Source organism: Typopeltis vanoorti, chromosome 6, assembly GCF_054136105.1.
Source record: "Typopeltis vanoorti isolate ZY-2024b chromosome 6, IOZ_Tvanoo_1.0, whole genome shotgun sequence".
NCBI classification, from domain to species: Eukaryota; Metazoa; Arthropoda; class Arachnida; order Uropygi; family Thelyphonidae; genus Typopeltis; species Typopeltis vanoorti.
The window spans coordinates 65,520,702-65,542,911 of NC_143554.1; the positions used below are offsets into that span (position 1 = coordinate 65,520,702).

General features: G+C 35.1%; 1 protein-coding gene across 1 annotated transcript in view; it reads left to right on the forward strand.

The window, feature by feature from the left end:
- LOC150105503 (adenylate cyclase type 1-like) overlaps positions 1–21,406 on the forward strand; it is a 280,605-nt gene extending 259,199 nt beyond the window's left edge. Inside the window, exon 21 of the mRNA XM_090393976.1 lies at positions 14,322–21,406. Coding sequence (XP_090250102.1) covers positions 14,322–17,075 — 2,754 coding nt within the window. The 3' untranslated portion in view covers positions 17,076–21,406. The remainder of the gene's footprint in view (positions 1–14,321) is intronic.
- Positions 21,407–22,210: the final 804 nt, after the last annotated feature.

Consider the following 22,210-nt stretch of genomic DNA (forward strand, 5'->3'; position numbering starts at 1 on the left):
CAAGGTATCATAGGCATTGTGGTCTAGAGAGGGAAAGAGATTGGTTTCTTGCATAGAGGTCTTGCATCCCGCTCATATATCAGATTTAAATATAGATATGTCTACTCAAATTGTTGATATTTATCTAACTTAAGATGGTTATTCATTCATCTCCTTCTCACTGTACATGCATGCACCCAGCCAGTGCCGTGCCCTTGTGCAAAACTTTATCAGTGCCCCCATAAAATAAATTTCCATGAAAAATGTTTGCAAAATTTTATTTTACTTTGTTAAAGTACAAAACAGTTTATATGCATACATAAAAATAAATTTTATTTAACAACAGTAGAACATTGTAATCACTAAAATTCATTAATAAGGAATTTTTAATCATAAAAGTTTTCAAAAATGTTTATTTCGTTAATATATAAATACGACAGAATATATATGCACCTAAACCTCTTTTTTACGCGATAGATATGTTCCTAAAAATTACGTGTAAATAGAATTCATGTAAAAAGAACTACTGACGCCATAGAAAAAGTGAAGATTGGTTCCAAACCTGAAATATATGCAAAATAATGAAAAAAACAAACATTAAATTCGTTAGGATCATAAGATTTTTATTTACATTTCATGGAGAACACACATACATATAAAGAATTTTAATAACTTTAAAAAAACATATTTCAATTGTTTGCTAATGATTCTATAAAAAAATTATGTTATTCGATATTTGTTTCTGACAATAAACGCGAAAGCTTTCATTTTCGTGAGACCGTAATAGTAATGGTATTATCGTCATCGACTTCCACCTCGACTTGTGGAATTCTTCTTGTCATGTCTTGAACAAAAGTACCACTGGTTGTTTCAGTAGTTTTAGGCATGAACTTAGTTATTAATCGCTGTGTTGATGCTTTAGATAAGTCGCGATATAATTCTCTGTATGAAGACATTAACAACTTAAGCTCACGCGAAAACTTCCCAGCACGTTCTTCATTTGGATCATGACGGGCAAAACAATTGCCTAAATTACTGGCCAGTTTAAGACCTCCTTTAATAATATCAGCAGTAAAAGTAGGATTATCTTGATCATTATCTTCTTTGCTTTCAGGAGTCTCAGAAACAATCTCCACTATTTCGTCTTCGCTAAGGGGTTTATCAATTAACAATTCTTCGATATCTGCCGAAGTAAGATCATCGAATCCTTCTCCGCCAATTTCACATGCCAAACTTATTATATTGGGGAATTCTGCAGGATGACTGAAGGGAACAGGAGCACTGTCTTTAACACATGCGGGCCAAATAGCTTTCCAGCATGCATTCATAGTTTCTGGTCTCAATTCAGATAACGATAATCGAACCTGATCAATACAATCCATAATTGAAAATTTTTTCAACACATCCATAACTGACAGTGTTTCATCATCATTTAGCTTGTTCAAAACGTACTGAAATGTTCGTCTGACATAATATGTTTTAAAAGTCGCAATTATACCCTGATCTAGAGGTTGTAGCAATGATGTGGTATTAGGCGGCAGAAAAAAAAATTGCACATTTGGGTGTTCTATGGCAGGATGACCGGGTGCATTATCAAGAATCAAAAGCACTTTAAATTCGAGACCCTTGTCATTCAAATAGCATCTAACCTCTGGCACAAAATGTTTGTGGAACCACTCAGTGAAAATATCAATGGTCACCCAAGCTTTTTTGTTGGCCATCAAATGAACTGGCAATTTTTGAAAATCTACGCCTTTCATTGGCCGTGGTCTTAATGATCAATTTATGAGCAGTGGTTTTAACATCCGATCTCCTAAACGTTCGAACAAAATAGGAGTGTTATGCGATCCTTTGCTGCTTTGAACCCGCCAACAGTTTTTTGCATTTTTGATATGTAAGTTCTGTTTGGCATTTTTTTCCCAGAAAAGGCCGGTTTCATCCATATTCCAGACTTGTTCACGAGTGTAACCTCCATCTTCAATTATTTTAGCAAGTTTTTGTGGAAATGCTTTAGCAGCTGTTTCATCAGCAGAAGCCGTTTCACCTTTAATTTTTATATTATGAAGAGCATAGCATGTCTTTTAATTTTAATAAACTTAGCCAGCCAACCATTGCTTGCATGAAATTCATATTTTTTCCTCGATTGAGATGTAGTATCTGGCTGCAGTTTTTTAATCTGTTCATAAAATCTCAGTGTTGATTGCATGATGGAATTTCCATCAACTGGCATTCTTTTTTGTACATTATCTTCTATCCACATCACTAAAGCTTTTTCGGCCATTTCTAGAACAACATCTCTTGTGTATGATGATAATTTTGCACTCGATTTTGTACCAGAACATACCGCATTTCTAATAGACTTTTCACTTTTCTTTATAGATCTGACAATTGATTCACAGACTCCAAAATGCTTACCCACAGCCGTCGTCCCTAGTTTGAAGATGATCTAAAATTTGATCTAAAAATTGCAAATACAAAAAAATGCAAATACAAAAAATGCGGTAACTGTGTTGTCTACTTAAATACCAAATTCAAACTGCTAAGAACTGCTTTTTTTATGCGCAGTTAGTTATGTAATTCGGGGAATTCCCAACAAATGAAATTCGTAAGAATTTAGAATTTTCTTAATTGAAACGAGAATGCAAAAAAAAAAAAAAATCTCAGAATTTTCTAGAATTTAGAATTTCCTTAATTGAAAAGAGAATGCAATTCTACAAAATTCTCAAAATTTTCTTGAATTAACGGATTTTTTCCTAACTTAGACTTTAGGTTGGTCGCATAAAAGTGAATAAAAATTGCGTAAAAAAAAAATCGCATAAAAAGAGGTTTAGGTGTGTGTGTGTGTGTGTGTGTGTGTGTGTGTGTATATACTGTATAAACAAAAATTACTTTTATTTTAATATAAAAAGAAATATTATCATAACAAAGATAATTTGGAGATATGCTTTTAACTATATAAGAATTAGGATAAATGAAGATTTATTTTACATATTTATCCATCTTGCTTTAGCCACCACAAAATTTTTAATAATATATATCTTTAATGGCTAATGAATCCATATTATTATTTTCAATTGATGTAATTGATAAATCTGTAAGATGCTCTCCAGATATTGTTGACCCGAAATAATTTTTATTAGTTTCAGTTTTGAAAAACGTCTTTCCCCTGGTGCTACGGACATTAGTAATGTTAAATAAATACGCATTACAATTGCAGTATTTGGAAACGTGTCGGTTAATTTATTTTCGTATATAGAATTTAAAACATCCTGAGAAGCCGACTCTTTTTTTTAATAAAACATTGCAAAGTTTTTAATTCCTCAAATAAAGTCATACCATCAATATCGCGATTGTCGGAATCTTGATTGTCACTCAGTTTTAAGTGCAAATCTTTATAATGTTTCATTAAATCTTCATTACTCCAATCTTTTAATTTGCTAACGTCTCTTATAACTTTAAAGTCCTTGCTATGTTGTTTAAAGAGTATGAATCTTTCCGTGACTGAAGTTATTGTCGTGTCTAAAATTGCGAAGAAAAAATTTATTTTAAAATTTTGTTTAGGATCATGCGTTGTCTCATCTTGATGCTTCGTAACCAAACCTTTTTGTTTTTGTTATTTTGCAAATGTCTTGAACAATAGGATCAACATTAAGACCGTTTGCTACTTCTTTTGCAGTTCTAATAATATTTTCAAAATATTGGTCTGTTCGGCGAGTATTTAATTCTTGTATAACATAATCAAGATTTTCTGTAATTTTTCCTGTATCAAATGTTGGATTCTGTATTATTTTGCTTGCAACATTTACGAGCCTTAAGATTTCGTACCAAACATGAATAGAGCAAATTTATTTAAACGAATAAATCTTTGAAATTAAGTTGTCTGCCTATGAAGACTGAAATGTTGCCAATCATTACAACCATATTCATTAGTAAGTTGGGAATTTTGACTACCAAATATTTTGCAATAACAACAGAAAACTGAATTTCACGATTCTGAATAAACTAAATAATTTCGTAAAAGTTTTTCTCCATTTGCTAAAGTTCGATAATAATATGAATTGAAAAACTTGTGGCCAGATTCATCTTTGGGAGATTCTTTATTAACTATTTGACGTGGGCAATGCTCAACTAAACAATCTATAACTTTGGTAGTTATATGATTTGGCCAAGTACCTGGATCATTAACATTAAAATTTAAAGTAAAATTTGAAGTTTCGGGTTTCACTAAATTGGAATCCAATATTTCTTCTGCTGCAACTTCTGTAGACAGTCCAGTCAGGCCAGTTTCATTTTTGCATGTAACATTTCTTCATAGTTATCTTGTGTCCTCTCTTTTTCTGTAGTAGAGCTATACTGAGTATTTGCTTTGTCAGAACTTTCTGTTCTTCGTTTTTTATGTGGTCCTGAAGTTAAAAATTTATTCAACGATCCAGCCAATTTATGTTCCAATCAGGGCCGGCAAAGTTGGCATAAACTATACAAAAAATAAGGAGAAGGGGGGCAAAATATGCTACTGCATGGGGTGAGTATATGAAAAATAAGAGAGAAGGGGCGGCAAAATTCCTAGGGGCAGCCCTGGTTCCAGTTGTTCTCGTTGCAATTGTCTTTTCCTGTTTTATGCACCAGATAACTTCTTTGGCTTTTTCCCCCCAACATCTAGGAAGGGGGGTAACATACTTAGGTTAGACTTTAAAATAAGAAGAGCAATAAAAGTCCACCAAAATAAATAATAATTTCTGAAATTTCCCCTTAAACTTATTTTTAACCCCTTAACTGACTATTGTTTTTTAAGGTGATGGCCCAAAACTATTTTTTTATTACAGAATTTGATTTTTCAGATGTTTTGAATAATAAATATACTTACATTTTAGGTATTTTTTTGAAAATTAACATGTAGAGATATTAGCCACTGATTTTTCAGTGATATTTATTTAATATTTTTTTTACTTTCTGGTAATTGTTTAATAATTAAGGAATTTCTAGAATATTAAAATTATTTATTAAAAGGACCCCAACCCCAATGTCTTCCAACACGAAGAAATATATAAATACATCTCTTATTGAAAATTATTTATTTTCTAGACGTCTACCTAACATAACATAAAAATCTTTTGTTTTCAAAATAAGACAATTAACTAAAATGAAACAATTCAACTGATTTTCACACTTAGCAAAAATATAATATACGTACTTACTTTACGTGAGTAATAATCCAAATTCACAAAAATTTACTAAACAACAATAAATGTTAATAAACAATAAATAAACAAGAAAGGAATTTTTAACCGTGGTCCCTCAGCAGTGACCAGTATATATACGGGATAATCGATTAAGGGGTTAAGAAGAAAATGATAGGTAAATTTATAAAAAAAAAAAAAATTAAAATTATTCAACTATACAACAAAAATAACAGTCATTTACAATTTATTTTATTTTATTTTTAAAAATGTTATATTTTTTGTGAAAACTAGAGGTCATGTTAATTTATTTTGGCTGGTAAATTTTACCACCCTTTTTATTTTAAAGTCTCACTAAATGCTTACTGTCGAAAAAAAAAAAAAATTATGTTATAGTTTCTTACTTTCCAAATTTGCAGAACAATGTCACTGCTTCAGTCACAATCACACATCCATAAAGGGCAAAGCATAACATAAGAATGAATTCACGGTCTGTCTTAAACTAATAATTTCCACTAAAAATATAATAAACAATCAAAAATATTTATACAATTTTTGCTGAATCAATGCTTATGTGAAATGAAATCTGGGATAATATTAATAACGTTTCACTGCAAACAAATTATAATAAAACTGGTGATGTATTAAGTTAAAAATATTGTTAGATTATTAAGAATTCATAATAATTTGATTGATTTTAAATTTCATTTTTATTGCATTAACTATAATTTGTAATTGTGTAATTTATATAGTATGATATAATTCAAGAATAAGAAAATTTATATATATATTATTATTTCCCATGGTGAAATGGCGCCTCTCATCTTCAAGCGCCCTTGTGCAGGGCACAATCACACGGCGCGGCCCTGCACTTCTCTCAAAACTTGCCGTGAAATACCATTCAGTCCCACAGCTTTACATCCAGAGTCCACGCGGTTAGCCTAGTGGTTATGCGCTTTGCAACAATATGCCTGGGAAAGGGGTGTCTTGGGCTAGATTCTCGTCACCGACGTGAGGAGCTTAAGGATCTTTCTCAGACATAGCCGAGTTAGCCGGTCTTGGGTGTGGACAGCAGGGTTTTTTCTCCCGCAAGCAGGCAAACTGGCCCCATGAACACACAGATTACAGTCAGGAATACTTAAGACCCAGCCTGGATACAATTTGAGATGACTGAGATGGTGCCGTACTTCCCCGTAAAAGGGGCCTCACGGCCGTTATATCATCATACGAATAAATAAAAAACTGACATCCAGAGTACTCAGTATTTGGAACACATTCTCCTCCTGCACCTCTAAACCTCGAACTTGCCCTATCTCTCTAGTATTAAAATTTACTCCTCCAGGATGAAATACTCCGGTTAAGTGTTCATTGAACAATTCCACTATGTCCTCTGCATCAGTCACTCTATTCCCATTTTTATCCCACAATGTCATTCTTCCACAATCATTTCTCCTCCTACTGCCACATTGCTAAAAAATTCCCTAGGATTTTCTTTGGATCTTAGGGCCAATCACTTCTCATATTCCAGTTTCACCTTCCATACTAGTCGCTCTCCTGGCCTGTGTTTTATATTCTTCATGCATCTGCTCTTTACCTGTCTCCTTATATCTCTTTCATAGCCTCTTTTTCACATGCAGTTCCTGTTTAATATTTTTGTCATCCACTTTACACCAAATTGTGTCCTCTTCTTCACTTGTGGAATAGCTTACTATGGCTGCTAACAAATATTCCTTCACAATTTTCCCAAGCACTAATGATATCCCGGCCTTCCAATTCCTCCCTCCATGAAACTTCCCCAAGTTGATGTCTAAGACTATTATAATCACCTGCTGTATAATTCCACATCCATTCCCATCTCTTTGATACTCCTGCATGTCTATTCATCTTCCAAGTCAAAACCACATGGTCACTCTCTCCAACTGGTGGGAGTTTTCTTGAAAGATGCATTTTTTCCCCCTTTCTATCTCTGCAACTGTGATGGCTATTTAGAATTGAATTTTATGCTGCTAAGATCATGAGGTAATAAGTGTCTTTGTCTGCAATTAGTTTGTTTGAGACTGGCTAATCTGCAGACATAAGCTATTTTGTTTTTAGCATTTTTCTCTCATGGTATCTCAGCCATAGCACTGTTAACTACAACTGCTGCTGCTATAAACAGACTATCTGAATCTAAATGTGTGTGGGACTGAGAAATTTTGTGGCAAAATATTTCTTTTTAAAAATAATTAGAAATAAAATAAGCTAAATAATCTGATGAAGTGACTTGATTGGCATGTCTACTGCTGTATTATTTCATTTGCCAAGCTTAACATTTGCACTGTTAATCAGCTTGACAATTGCAGGTCAGCTTTACTAATTATCATTTAGTAATTAATTATTAAACCTGCAAAGTATCTGATAACTGTGAAACATCTGATTATATATGATGATGATATTTTTGTATGATGAAACCTGTGAGATATCCATTATTATAGAATAGGCATGTGTAACACAGTAAAAAAAATTATGTATTATTCAATTTATTTTGAATAATAAATCAGTTTTGTACTGTGGTACATGTGTAATTCTAAGAAACAAGCTGCACTGAGCGCAGCTTGTTTCTCTGTATATAGTATATATGCTCCAGAAGATGACCTTGATATAAAGGTCGAAATGTCGAATGTGGATTTTCGTTTATATTAAACTAAAGTTTTACTCAAACACGGTAGTTGCCTCCATAATTTTCCAAAATGTATTCGAATCACCATGTAAGCCTAAAAGAAAAGTAGAAGTAATAAGTGAACACTTTGCAAGAGTATATCATCCAGGTGGAGATGTTGCAGTAACAAGAGGGGGAAAAGGTTATATGGAAACTGGGTAAATGAACTGGAGGTGCATAGCATAGTACAGAACCCTGATGTGAATGCAGCTATGGGATTAGATGGTTATACCAGCTTGAGTTGTACGAGAAGGTGCTAGAGAATTGGCAGAACCTTTGACCATGTTTTTGAATCTAAGTCTCGACTCTGGGTTAGTCCTATTTTACCTACAAGAAAGAGGGTAAAATAGTTCCATTGCATAAAAGAAGGCTCCAAGACTGATGTAGCAAATTGCTGACTGATCAGTATAGAGGAGTTGTAGTCAAGGTAGTACTCGAGAAGTTGGTCAAGAGCAAAATACAGGAATGGATAGATAGAAATGGGATACTATATGGGGGGGGAGAGCATGGTTTTGTGAGGGGTGGGTCATGCCTCAGTAACTTGCTCATGTTTTATAATATGGTGACAGCTGAGTTGGATAAAGGTAATGGGTTTGCAGTGATACTGCTGGACTTTGCAAACGCTTTTGACAGAATACTGCATGGAATTCTAATCAATAAATTGTAGCACATGGGGATGGATATAAAGTTGGTGAAGTGGATTAGAGGGTATTTGGTGGAGAGATAACTAAGAGTAATTTATTGAGGAGCAGAGCCCATTAGAAGGCTTGTGATTAGTATCGTGCTGCAAGGCTCTGTTTTTGGCTTAATTTGCTCATTAACAATATAACAAAGGATCTGAGAGGAATTATTCAGTTGTTTCCTGGTGATGCAAAATTGTGTAGTGCAATAATTAATACAGATGACGTTAAAATTTTGCACAATGATTTGGATAGACTGGCAGTCTGGGTAAAGGAGAATGGATATCAATTTAATGTGACAAAGTATACGATGCATTTTGGGGTGAAAAGATTACCTGCTGTATATCACATTGATGGAACTGTACTCCAGGAAATTGATTTATAGAGCCTTGGTAAGACCCCCATCTTGACTACTACTTGCAGATCTGGTCACTAGGGTTTCTTGGAGATGAGGAAGAGGTGGACAAGATCCAGAAGCACATGACTAAGATGGTATAAGATCTATGGAATGAATCTTATGACAACAGGTTATACAGAAATTGGTTGACAAGCAGAAAGGAGGTGATATGATTGAGACATACATATTACTGAAGGATTTTTACAAGATTAATAGAGTGGAAATTTTTCAGAATAGGACTGGTGGTTGTAGAATGAGGAACCATACTTGGAAATTGAGCAAGAATGCAGTTAGGTGTTAGGACTAGATTTTTTGCTTGGAGAGTGGAATCGGAGAGCGTTGTAGAATGAGGAACCATTCTACAAATTATCCTGAATGAGTTCAAAGTATGATAGATCCTGTGTGAATGTTGGATTGTACTTGGCATATTAGGGCCTGCCTTGATGAGTCTAAGGACTCCATGGCATAGCCCATAATAATAATAATAATAAAAGTGCTGAAATAAGAGAGCCAAAAAGCTTCACTTCGGTGATGCACATTCAAATTAAGTTGATATTGAATCCAACATTATTTCAAAGCTGAATAGAGAAACTACAAGAGTTTAGTGCCAAATATAGAAACTATAAAAATTTTGGCGGATCCAAGCATAAGCAAACCCCCCCCCCCCCCATAATGCATAACATCATACATGTCTGCTAGGAGATGTGTTTTACATTATGGGAAAATACTAAGGATAGTGATCGGAGCTTGCTCCACCTTTCTTTACTACGAGTTGCCCCTGTCATGAAAGGTTTGCTTACACTTGGATCCGCTGAAACTTTTAGTTTATCTATTCAGCTTTGAAATAATGTTGGATTCCATATATACACTTAATTTGAATAATAAAAGTGCTGCCTGTCTCTCTCTCTCTCTCTGGTGAATGAAAAGGCATTGGAACATTTATTATTTTGATTTTAACAGTATTTCTCAAACAAAAAATTAAAGATTAGCACATGCTAAGTAGGAAACGTGTACAATTCACCACTTGGAAGTCTACCAGTTACTGACTACCAATATGGATTCATCATTCTTGATCCACAGTGGAGCTTCTTGCCAACATCATCCATCTATGGACTCAAGTTCCATAAGTTTGGAGAAACTCAGGTCATTGCTATGGATATTTACAGGGCATTTTATATGCTCTGGCATAAAAGTCTTCTTACCCTATTACCATTTTTATGATCTACCATCCTATGGTCATCCACCTTATGCAACTGGACTGCCAGTTTTCTATCTAGACGTTCACTACATGTCATGAGGGATGGCTTCTTTTCTGCAGACTTCCCTGATAATGCTGGAGTATCCCAGGGTCTATACTTTTGCCCACACTATTTTTACTATTCATAAATGACCTTCTCTTTCTCATTAACCTCAGGCATCATTCAAGGTTTGTCAAATGATGCTTGAGGTTTATGATGAGAATACCTTTTTTTTTTCCCTTTTCATTTGACAAACCTTGTAGTGCTCACTTATTCCAAACTAAAAGATCTTCCATAAGGACAACTATAAGCTATATCTTCCATAGAACAACTTCCTCATCTTCAGTACTAAAATAAACCCAATCCTGCCTTATGTCATACAAGGAAGATCATACTTCACCTTCTCTCATTATACCAGGTAATGAAAATCATCTCTCACCTAATGATACTCAAAAACTTCCAAGCCACAGAATTCAGATCTACAGAAAGGCTATTCACTTTGGATAACCAGGCCCACAAGTTACAGTGATGATTTCCTTTCTTTTGTTTGCCTTCAATTTTTCCCTCTAATAAATCTTTCAAAGACTTTAATACCTCACATCATTATTATTGTTAATACCAGACCTCCGTGGAGTCAAAAGACTCATTACAGGAGGTATTCACAAAGACCATCAAACTGTGCTTTAAACTTATTCACTGTCCACACAAAGAACCTGCTCCTCATGCTGCTCACACTCTCCTTGCATATCTTACAGGGATGATTCCTTGTTTTACCCCTTTCTGTCATTCTATGACAAATTTCTTCCACATTAACCCAGTAACAACCCTTTACCAACTTAAATATCTCAATCGTAACCCCTCTTTTCCTCTTATTCACGAGACTTTGCAAACTGCATTCTCTCAATCTGTCTTCATATCCCACATCCTAAAGAGCAGTTACCACCAAAGTTATTCTTCTCTAGATCCTTTCTTATAAGATTTATGTAGGTATTAAACTAAAAGGTGTATTTGTTTATACTTTGTTTTGCTAGAATTTTGAATATTCCTAAAAATTTAAGTTATTTCTGAGTATTATTAAATATTTTGTAAAATTTTACAAAATATATAGTTTTAAGTCAGTAATCCTTAAAACTATATATAAATTTACCTCAGTTTTGGTATTATATCACATTTTCAGTGTAATCCTTTACTATGAATAAAACAAAAGAAACTTAACATGAATCAGAGTTGTTACAAATTTACAAATGTTTTTCAACTTACACCAGGGGACCAAATCTATGCACAATAATCTATGTGAGGCCTGATCAAGGTCTTATAATATAACCAGAACCTCTTTATTTCTGCATGTTAAGATTCTCTGCATCATGGCCATAATCTGAGGTGATGACTTCACAACTTGTGCAATTTGACCTCTGAACTTCAGATCCTTGTCCACTCCAAGGTCTCTTGTCTCCCCAACTTCCTCCAAAATTTCCCTAGCAAGTGTATACTTTGCATCCCACTGTTGCCTACCAAATTTCAGAACCTTACACTTTGCAACACTGAACTGACAGTTCCATACTGTTGTCCACTCATACAGTCTATTCAGGTCTTCCTGTAAGGCTAGAGCATCTGCTTGATTCCTCATCATCTGCAAACAGTTGTATATCACATATCATTAATATACAAATTAAATAACAATGGTCCCAAAAAAGACCTCTGTGGCACATAGTGACTTTCTTCTTCTGGGATGCTGCACACCATACACAACTTTCTGATACCTATCTGAGGGTTCAATTTCCTATCCAACTCACTAATCTTCCATTCCCATTTGCTACAGTTTAGTTACCAATTGTTATGTGGCAATATAAGGATAGTAAATTCTAAATATGCAAAATCTAAGTATACCACTTGTATGCATCTTCCTTGTTCAAAACATACATCAGCTTGTTGTAGTACATAAGCAAAAGTTGGTAAAACACAAATTCCCTTTAACAAATCCATGCTGACAAGCAAAAAGAATGTTACTGTTATTATCCTAGCTCTTACCATCGTCCCCAATATCTTAACTACAACTCCAGATATATAGATTGGCTTATAATTTATAGCTTATTACCAGCTTTGCAAAATGGAACCATTTTACCTTTCTTCCCAGGTAGGCCAAGGCTGATATTAACTCCTTTAAGACACATGATAATCATCAAGTCCTATTGCCTTTTTTGACATCTAGCTTACTTAACTCTTGCTCATTCACCATTAAATCTCTCATTTCATTCTCTATGCTTGAGCTTCTGATTTCACACCAAGGATAAAGCACTCTGATGAACTGCTCACTGAACACCTCAACTATGTTCTCTGCAGCAGTTACCAATCTCTCTCTCTCACTTTCACCCATTAACATTATCTTGTCATAATGACTTCTTTCTACTTGGTACTCATCGTAAAAACTGCTGAGGATTTTTCTTGGCCTGATTTGCTAATTTCTGCTTGGACCACATGTTTGCTGTCCATAACCAACTGAGTCATTCTCTTAGCCTGCTCTTCATTCAACTGATTATTACTATTTATTCATCTTGTGCTGCCTCCAAATGCTTTCTTTTTCCAGATTTCATGCTTAATCTGTTCATTCATCCATTTGACTCTATCTTATTCAGCCTTCTGACCTTCAGAAATTCACACGTCAATGCTGTTAAGTATTACTTTGTCAGTTCCCAAGTAGTATTTATTTCCTTCCTGCTCAACTCCTCATTTCATGATATAGCTTCAAGCTATCTCCTAAGCTTGTGATAATCACAAGCCTCTGTACTTCCATATATATCCTTTCCTCACAGGTCTTCATATGGCTAGCCACAATCCAATTGATCACTTCATGATCACTCTCACCAGCTGGAGGCTGGTGCAAAACCACAGTCATAATCATCCTTTGATAAAATTATCAGATCTAAAACTCTTGATCCTTGTGTGCCCCCCCCCCCCCTTTACATACGCCCAGAGATAGCTATCTCTCAAGAAATTCATTTTCCTTATTCCCAAATGCTAACTCTTTATTTCAATCATTGTCATAATTAAAATCGCCCTTCCCTTGTTCACTAACTGAAGTTACTTATATATTTCTTTATCACCACCCTCCACATTCCTTGGCCTATAGTAACATCCAACTAAATATCTTTTCCTGTCAACCCTACCTCACACTGCCTTAAAACCATTGCCACTATTTCCCTCTTTCATGTCTACCTTATGTGGACATCATTCCCCTAATATCATATCTAGCACCCCCCCTTGTCCTTTCTGTCCTTGTGAAAAAACATTGTACCTTGCCATTCCCATCAGGATATCATCTTCATTCAACCATGTTTCTCATATTACAACAATTTTGGAGTAATGTAGGTCAGACAAAACTGTCTGGAGAGAGAGAGAGAGAGAAGCATATCTGAACACATAAAAGATGTTGAGAAAATAAGACAGCATAGATCAGGATTAACCTTCCAAACAACAAACATAGGCTGCCAACTAGTTTGGCAAGAAACAGAAATGCCATAAATTGGTCATAATTGTTTTGAAAGAAAGTTTTAAAGAAGCCTCAGAAATGATCTGTATCCCTACACAATCCTACACCAAGTTTGGTCTGCTTTCGTCAAAAAACTTTCATCTAGCAACTTCAGGCCTTGGATATGACACGTATACATATCCAAGGTACATATTAATTGTTTTTTTTCTTTTTTTTTCTGGTCACTGTTTATATGTACTAGTTTTGAAGTTCTGATAACATCTATGTGCAATTAATTTTTTCTAGTTTTTTATACAAGTTTTGTAACCCTGATGATGTAATTTCAATGAGTTCCAAAACTTGTCAGGTTATATTGTATATTTTATTATACAATAAATTAGTCTCAATACCAGAAATTAAATGAGGATTTGCTAAACCACAGAAATATTTGTGTTCAACTTTTCTTTTTATTTTATCCTATAACATGACCTAACTGCTGGCAGTATTTTAACTAGAGAAGAAAAGGGTGATTGATTATTTTAAATTGAATAGCACATTTTATTTAAAGAAAATTACAAACAAAAATTACCAGTAGCATGTTGTTTGATCAAACTGAATAAAATGACTGTATAGGCATTTTATTCCTTTAGCCACAACTCTGATGTAGCATGATTTTTCTCTCTTAGGTTACAGAAGAAGTGTTCCAATTGCTAAAAGATCATCCATACCTCTTCCATTGTCGGGGACGAGTGAAAGTGAAGGGAAAAGGTGAAATGACAACATATTTTTTAATAGATCGTAAACAATCCAGTGACCAGTACCAAGCATATGGTGAGAGAGATCACATGCGAATTAATGCTGCATGTCGACTTGCAAGAGGAATACCAGGGGGAGTTCCTACTCCTCTCAGCATGATGGCAGAGACTCTAAAGCAGGCTGCTGAGCTGAATAATAATCGTGTCAGCAGTTGCAGTAGCACTCCCAGGACAAAGAGGTCACAAAGCTTCCATGAGGTGCTCCCAAAATCTTCTATTCCCAGTAGTCCAAGCTGGGCACCACCTTATGGAATAAGAGAAAGAAGTCCTTATCCTTCCCTCAGCCGCCATCTGGGATCATTAAAACCTGGGGATTCACCTTCTTATAGTCACACAAAGCCGCCCATTGCCAGTACACCTCCAAAAACTTATTCTCGTTCCAGGCCTCGTTCTATGAAGCCAGAGGGAAGAGTACCATCCAGTTTGTCTAATGATGGTTCCTGGTCACAAATCAAGCCTAACCATCAGGATATTATTCGACCTACTAATATTGGATCTCCAGGAATCAGTCATTATCAGAAAACATCATCTCTTCCCAGGAGTTACTTGCATTCAAGGCCAGCTAAAGTCTCTACTTTACCAAAACAACCAGTGTCACTCATTCAATCTACTCCTTCTCCACTTGAAGAAGAGGATTCTACAGGTCAATCAAGGTGTGTTTCATTGAGTCACATTCATCTGCATCCCTCAACCAGCCACGACAGCCTTTCCGAAAGTGACCAACCATCTGGGGCACCATCAACAGCTGAAAATTCATCATTCAATCAATCTGCTTCAACTTCATCGTGTGATAGTTTCACTCATGCACAAATTCCTTGTCCAGCAAAAGAATCATCTGCTGCAGGTCCCACTTTTCAGTTGCCTTGGGTAATAACTCCAAGTGATGCTGATGATGGTGCAGAAAAGCCCACTACTGATCTTGCAAAACATACCATCCTCACTTCCTCCAGGGAAAGCATTCCATCCTTCATTGAACGATTGAAAGTGATAAATGAACAGCAAAACTTTCCGAAGGTTGGTATTTCTCCAACACATTTAACAGAATCTCTTCCACCTTGGCAACCTCCAGTTATGCCGTCCTGTGTATCTGAAGAGCCAAATCCAGTGGCTACTAATCCAGAGCAAAGATCCCCAAAAAGAAATACTTGTCCAGATCACTGCTCATCCAGCAGTTCAGCCATTGGCAGCAGCAGTACGTCCAGCAGTGATCCAGCCCCTAAACCTCATATTCATCCTGAACCTAGAGCTAGTAACCATAATATTTCACCAGCACACAGCACTGGATCTTGGTCTCGCAAACGAGCACGCAAACAGTCCATGGATATTAAATCACCACCAACCACATCGCCAGAAGATGTTCCAAAAAAGCGCAGTTTAGTTATTAAACCAGATATAAGACAATATGGGAGACAGAATGACTTGCCATACCAGACACAGGATACCCACTATTCAGTGAACTCAACTCCAGTAAGGCGAATTTCTCGTAGTGCTGCAGAAGACATATTAGATCTTGAAGTGGATAATGAAAGCTCTAGTTCCTCTAGTAATGGTGCAGAACACAGAAAAAATTATGGTGCATCTCCATCTAAAGATCAGACAGATGACCTTCATAATTGTGTGCCATTAAAAGAAAGACTACTAGGTGTTCCAGTAGAGACATATCCACTACATGATCTTAAAAATGTCAACCAGGTGCTGGCAGAACTTCAAGATACAAATGCTACTGAAAAACAACGAACAGGAGTGATTTTACGGGATCAGATAAATAATAACCCAGTTGTGTTGACAGTGGAAGAAAAAGTCAAATCTCTTACACAAGACTCTGAGAGGAATGGAAATGATGAGATGTTTGTAGGAATGATTAACAAAACAATCCCCAATAGCAGTTCAGAGAGTTCTTTAAACCAGAAAGTAGATCAAGATGCTGTAGGAGAAAGCAGAAAGTTACTTGAACTGCGACCTACTGTAGGATATAGATTCCCTCTTAGTTACATTCCTGAACGTAGGGTAAGTTGGCAAAATTCTCCCCATACCCACAGGAGAGAGGTACAGCTCAAGTATCATGATCTCCAAGGAGATAGGCAGCTTTCTTCTACAGACTCCTACTCAAAGATAGCTACTAATGGTGATGATTCAGATAGTGAGGAAAGTGATGATGAGGAAGAGGATGAAGAGGATGAGACTGCTGACCTTCCTTTAGGAGATGAACATGCTTTTTCTGCAGATGATCCAGCATTAGAAAATGTTTCACTAATGAATGAACGTGGACTTACTGATGCAGAAGGAGCTCTGAATGATCTTAATTCAATGTTTATTGACCCTGGTCATGAGGCAGATATGGATGATACCAGTATGTCTTCACGTGGAAGCAGTCACACATATGATAGTGATCAGCTGCTCAGTGTTGATTCTCTTAATATTACTTATGAATCAGAATATGACAACTATCGACCAGGTATGGTAAGTGATGATGATATCTTCCATGTAGAGCCTGCCAGTGATAGTTTTGATGGGGACTACTTTGATGATAATAATGTTGAGAATCTTCGCTCAATATCAGACAGCATTGCCAGGAATTTTGGGCATCCAGTTATCACTGAAGATGATGATAGTGAAGATGGCTGATTTTTATTGCCCAGGTGCCAACAGATAAGCGCTCTTGGCTAATTTAACGTCTTCCAGCCTATCGACAATCGAGTGAAAAAAAAGGGGGAAAAATATGTTACATAAATATTTGCAACAAGTACAGACTTCATAAATAGGAGAACTTTCTTGTAAGGAATACTTGACATGTTAATACATACATTTCCACTTTAAGTTTGATTATTGACCTACTCCTGTAGATTTACTTACTGGTGATTCAGGGAAAAAGTGAACATGTCTAAGATGTTATTTGAATGCCAGTTATAACAGCACCTTGAGGTGTTTATTAACACCAGTTTCATTAATGCCAGTATATCAAACGGAAGTTTATGAAACTTAACTGGTATGGTTCAATATTTTTCCAATTGGAACAATGTATGAAACAATTTTATAGCATGAATCCAGTGAAGAAGACATTTCAGATCTTATGGGCCAGAATCAATAATATAGGATTAGCATTAGATATTTGTTAATGATTTCATTTATATATATTTATGGATTATTGTATTATTACCTAGATGGCAGATGCAGGTCAGCCTCAGAACAACTGGAATACCTCAGGGCCTAAGCTATTTCCAATCTGTGGATGAGAAATTCACCATGATCTCATTCAATATTCTAATTTACATTAAAAAAAAAATAATAAGTGAAAGAAAATAATGTGAAATTGTAATATTTACCTGTGAAATTCTGCATCCCATTCTCATGTTCTTGACTTTTTTTTTTTTGGTAAGATTCCACTATGTATGCTTAGCAAGTGCTTACAGCAACCATGTTAGATACCAGCATTTTAATATATCTATGTATTTCAGTATAGTCATAATGTCTCAGTGCAAGCTTTGTCTTTCAAACGTTTGCCATAAAAGTGGAAATAGATTACTTAAAAAAAAAAAAAAAGTAAGAAAGAAAACAAAGGTAATTTGTTTCCACTTTTTATAAAACTGAAAATTTATATGAAGGATTGCTTAACCCTTAACACAATAAGATGATATTTTGTGCCAAAAAAAGAAAAAAAAGGTTTGTCTTCAGCTGTTAATTTTCACGCATATACCGGAAAATATAACTTATCTTGGATGAAATGAGTTTGCATGTACATCTTTCTTTCTCTCTCTCACTAGCTTCCTGTTCATCCCCATTTGCTCCATTTATATAATAGTTTTATGTGGTATCCTCTTTGCAAAGCTTTGCACTATTCATCATGTAGCTATTTCTATTCCAACTATCACTTCACTATAGAAAGTGTGTAAATTACTAAAGTTTCACAAATTTATGCTGATCCCTGTAGAGTATCATATTCTTACTTACTCATTCCTGAATCCCCTCCCCTTAACTTTTCCAGAATCTTAGCCACGACTCTTGAAATGCTGATCAGTCTATAATTTTGCTACCTCTGTCTTGGTGCATCTTCTATGCAGCAAAACTATTTTATCCTCTTTGTATTTCCTTGGGACCTACTTATCAACTAGCCGTTTCCTTGGAAAAGATAAATGAGACATAGATTAAACAGCTTGATAATAGCATTACCAATTCCTTTGCACATTCTCATAATACACAGGCTGATATCCCATCCAGTCACACAGCCAAATTTGCATTAAGACTGCTATATCTTAAGCATCTCCAGTCCATATATCTCCATTCTCACATTGGTCACTACATTATCTTTACTAGGATGATATATATATTCTTAGATCATGATAATTCAGTAAATTTGCTATTTCTTCTGCTTCTCTCACCTCCCTACTATTAGTATTCATCAAATTTATACTGTAATAGTCTGATTTTTGCCTTCCTTAATGTAACATACATTTTTTGCTTGCTTTGTATACTGCTCATGAGCTTGCTAATCATTTTTTGTTGGAATCCCTTAACATCTTTTGTTTGCAGCTCCTATTTAATGAAACTTCTTACCTGGCTTGTTCCTGCATGATTTATCCTGCTGACCCTGGGTATGCAGTCTGATACTGCAACTTCCCTCAATTATCTCTGTGGCATTTTCCTTGTATTCTTCCATTACTTTGTTGTTGAGCCATGGCACTGCTCCTAGGAGTTGCCTAAGTTTGTCATAATCAGTGGCTCTGTAGTTCCATATTCTTTTGTTTCATGTTCAAGATTGTATAATCAGTCTCTAACAGATGGAGGCAAAATGGCAGCTACTTTACTTATGGACAAATCCTCTGGTACTCTCTATCTACAGATTAAGTAATTTTAAACTCTTGGTCTATAACATCATATGATAAGTTAGATGATTATCTCTTCACAGCCACATAAATTCCATTTCTTTCCTGTTGTGTCTCCTTACCTATTTCAATTTCTGTTACCATAGTTGAAGTCCCCAAAATTATGGTTGGTTCATTGAACTACTTTGCTGATGCATGCATCTACATCTTCCTTTACACCTTTGCACTTACTATAGCAACCAATTTCATATTTTGTCTTGCTAACCCCTGTATCACATCAAATAGTATGCTTTGCTTTCATGACCCTACCTGCGCTTCAACTCTTATACGCTTCATTTCTTCTACTTTTTTTTTTGCCTCTTTTAGTATATTTCACATCCCCTCTCTTCTGCACTTGGACCTTTTCAAAATTATCTTTTTACTGGATCCTAATATTAGTATTGCAAGCAGGCTAAGATGTCTTTTGCAATTATTATTATTTTTTTATGCAATCTGGAAATCTTGCTCTAAAATCCACAAAACACTTTTGGGCCATTTCAGGCCTACAGTAAGCAGAATGGTGGTCTCATACCTAAGGAAGTTTACAAATGATCATGTCCATTTGGCATGCTGGTTGGAAAGTGGATATGCTAATTATTTGGCCAACCAGGTTAACAAAATTTCTTCAACTTTCTGAAACTATAATATCTTTTGCATTCTCTCCCTACATCATCCTCCATCAGTTTCACTAATGCTCGTAATTTCTGATCAAGTCAAACTACCTAATGCCAAAACTTCTTGCCTTTATTTCTGTTTGCTTCTGACACTATTATACGCAACTTACATTAATTATCCACTTAGACTCAAAGGTCGTCTTGCATTTTTGTAATCACTGCCTCATTTTTATTTGATACTTGAGAAACAACATTCAGCATTCTTTGATCATTCTTACATTCACTTATCTCGAAAGTACCTACAGACATGCTTACCTCTGTGTGGATGCTGGGTATTCCTTCTCGGAAATTTAGGTTTTCATCCCATATAACAGGCAAACAAGTTAGAAGAACACATGCTACGGACATAATACACCGATCTCATAGTCTTAGTTGCTTCAGCAATAAATCCAAAACAGACCTCCAGTTACTCCACTTTCCTTAATTATACAGTTCCATTCTCTCTTTCTCCAGATACCTAACTCAAGTGCAAGCATTCATCCTTTCTCCTATACATTGACTCATTTGAAATCATTGCTCCTTTTCTCAATCATTCCAACTGTCCTGTGGTAACAAACTTAAAAAATCTTTACCCATTCACTTTTTGTTTTTGCTTCTTTTAGAATTTTTCACATCCTCTCTCTAATTCTGCACTAGGAACCTTTTGCTGTATCCTAACAGAATCACTAATCTTTGCTTCAGGAAAACACGATTTATCTTCTCAACTTCACCACTCACCAGACATGTTTTCAATCCTTTGTACTGTAAAAATTAAGAGCACAAAATTTTTTTTTTAATACTACCTCACTATTTTTCTCATCCTCCACCACTTTTCATATTAATTTTCTTCAAACTTGCACTTCCATAATTTATTTACATTTCATTTACTTTCACTCACTCCTGAAACTGCATTCTTTGTTCTCTCCAAACTATTTAAGATGCAGTATTGAAGCTGCACATTTTCTGGAATGTAACAAATGTTTTTCGGTTTGAATAAATTGTATGAATGAAGCTGATGGTCAGTATTTAGAATAGTTTTGATAATGCATCTCTTTTCTTCTCAAAGCATTTCTGGGGAAGGGGGGGGGGTTATACTGCACTTTCAGCAAGTTTTGTGAAACTGAATTATCTTATATTTCATTGGTACACAATCATTAATGAAATTAACAGATTCACAGTGGGAAGCCTTTTGCTCATATGGAAACAGTTTTTATCAGTTCTTTGCATCTGCCAATTTTTCACCAAAATGATGGACTTCGATACAGTTACATGTTACTTTTAGCCATTCAGTGAAGGTACTGATGGCTAAAAGTTCTTCAGTCAAGCTGCATAAGAATTGTTATATTTTAACTGTGCAAATAAAGTATGTTATTATGTGATGTATGTTATTAATGATTGCCTACTTTTTTTATTTTGTAACTCTAAACACATAGAGCCATATTTAATTTTTTTTTTCTCACTAAGATACTATTTATTTCATTCCTTCTAATAACTATATATATATATATATATATATATATATATATATATATATAGTTATATATGCATGTGGACTTTGCTGGTTCATGAGTATGCGACTAACAGTTTATGAGGCAGAACACAGGAATTACATGATAATATTTATTTTAATTGACACCATGATGTTTTATCCTGATTACAAGGGATCTCTTCGGGTGTAAACATACAAACTAGTAGACAAAATAATAAAGACAAACGAAGGCGACAGCTATTATGTAGTTATAGAAGAGACTGATGTTATTTTTAAATATTTCTTATTATATGTTGCATTGCTCAGAATGTTGTGCATGTTTATGCATTGGCTAATGAAGGATGTTCATAATGTCTGGGATGTTTAGACAAGTTGCTACTTGGGTTAATATTTAGATGTAAAGATCTAATGCCATTTCCAGATTTTCTCTCTGTAGTGTCATAGCACTGATTTATCCCATAACAATTGATGTCTCATTTGTGAAGCGTCCTGTGGGTCAGTGGAAGAGAGCATCTGCGATGACAAAGTGAGGCTTCACTCCTATGGTATTCAATATCTCGACATGTTCTTCAATACATTGGACAGACAGAAAAAAAATCAATTGAACATAGTAAGATGACTGGAAATCTCACCATAGCTGATAACACCCAGATATTGAAATGGGCTATGTTGAGGTTTTGTAGATTGAAGTAGAATCTCATCTTGATGAAGGGAGTAAATGCTACTTTGATTTTATATTCTTTAAGCATTTTTACAAGC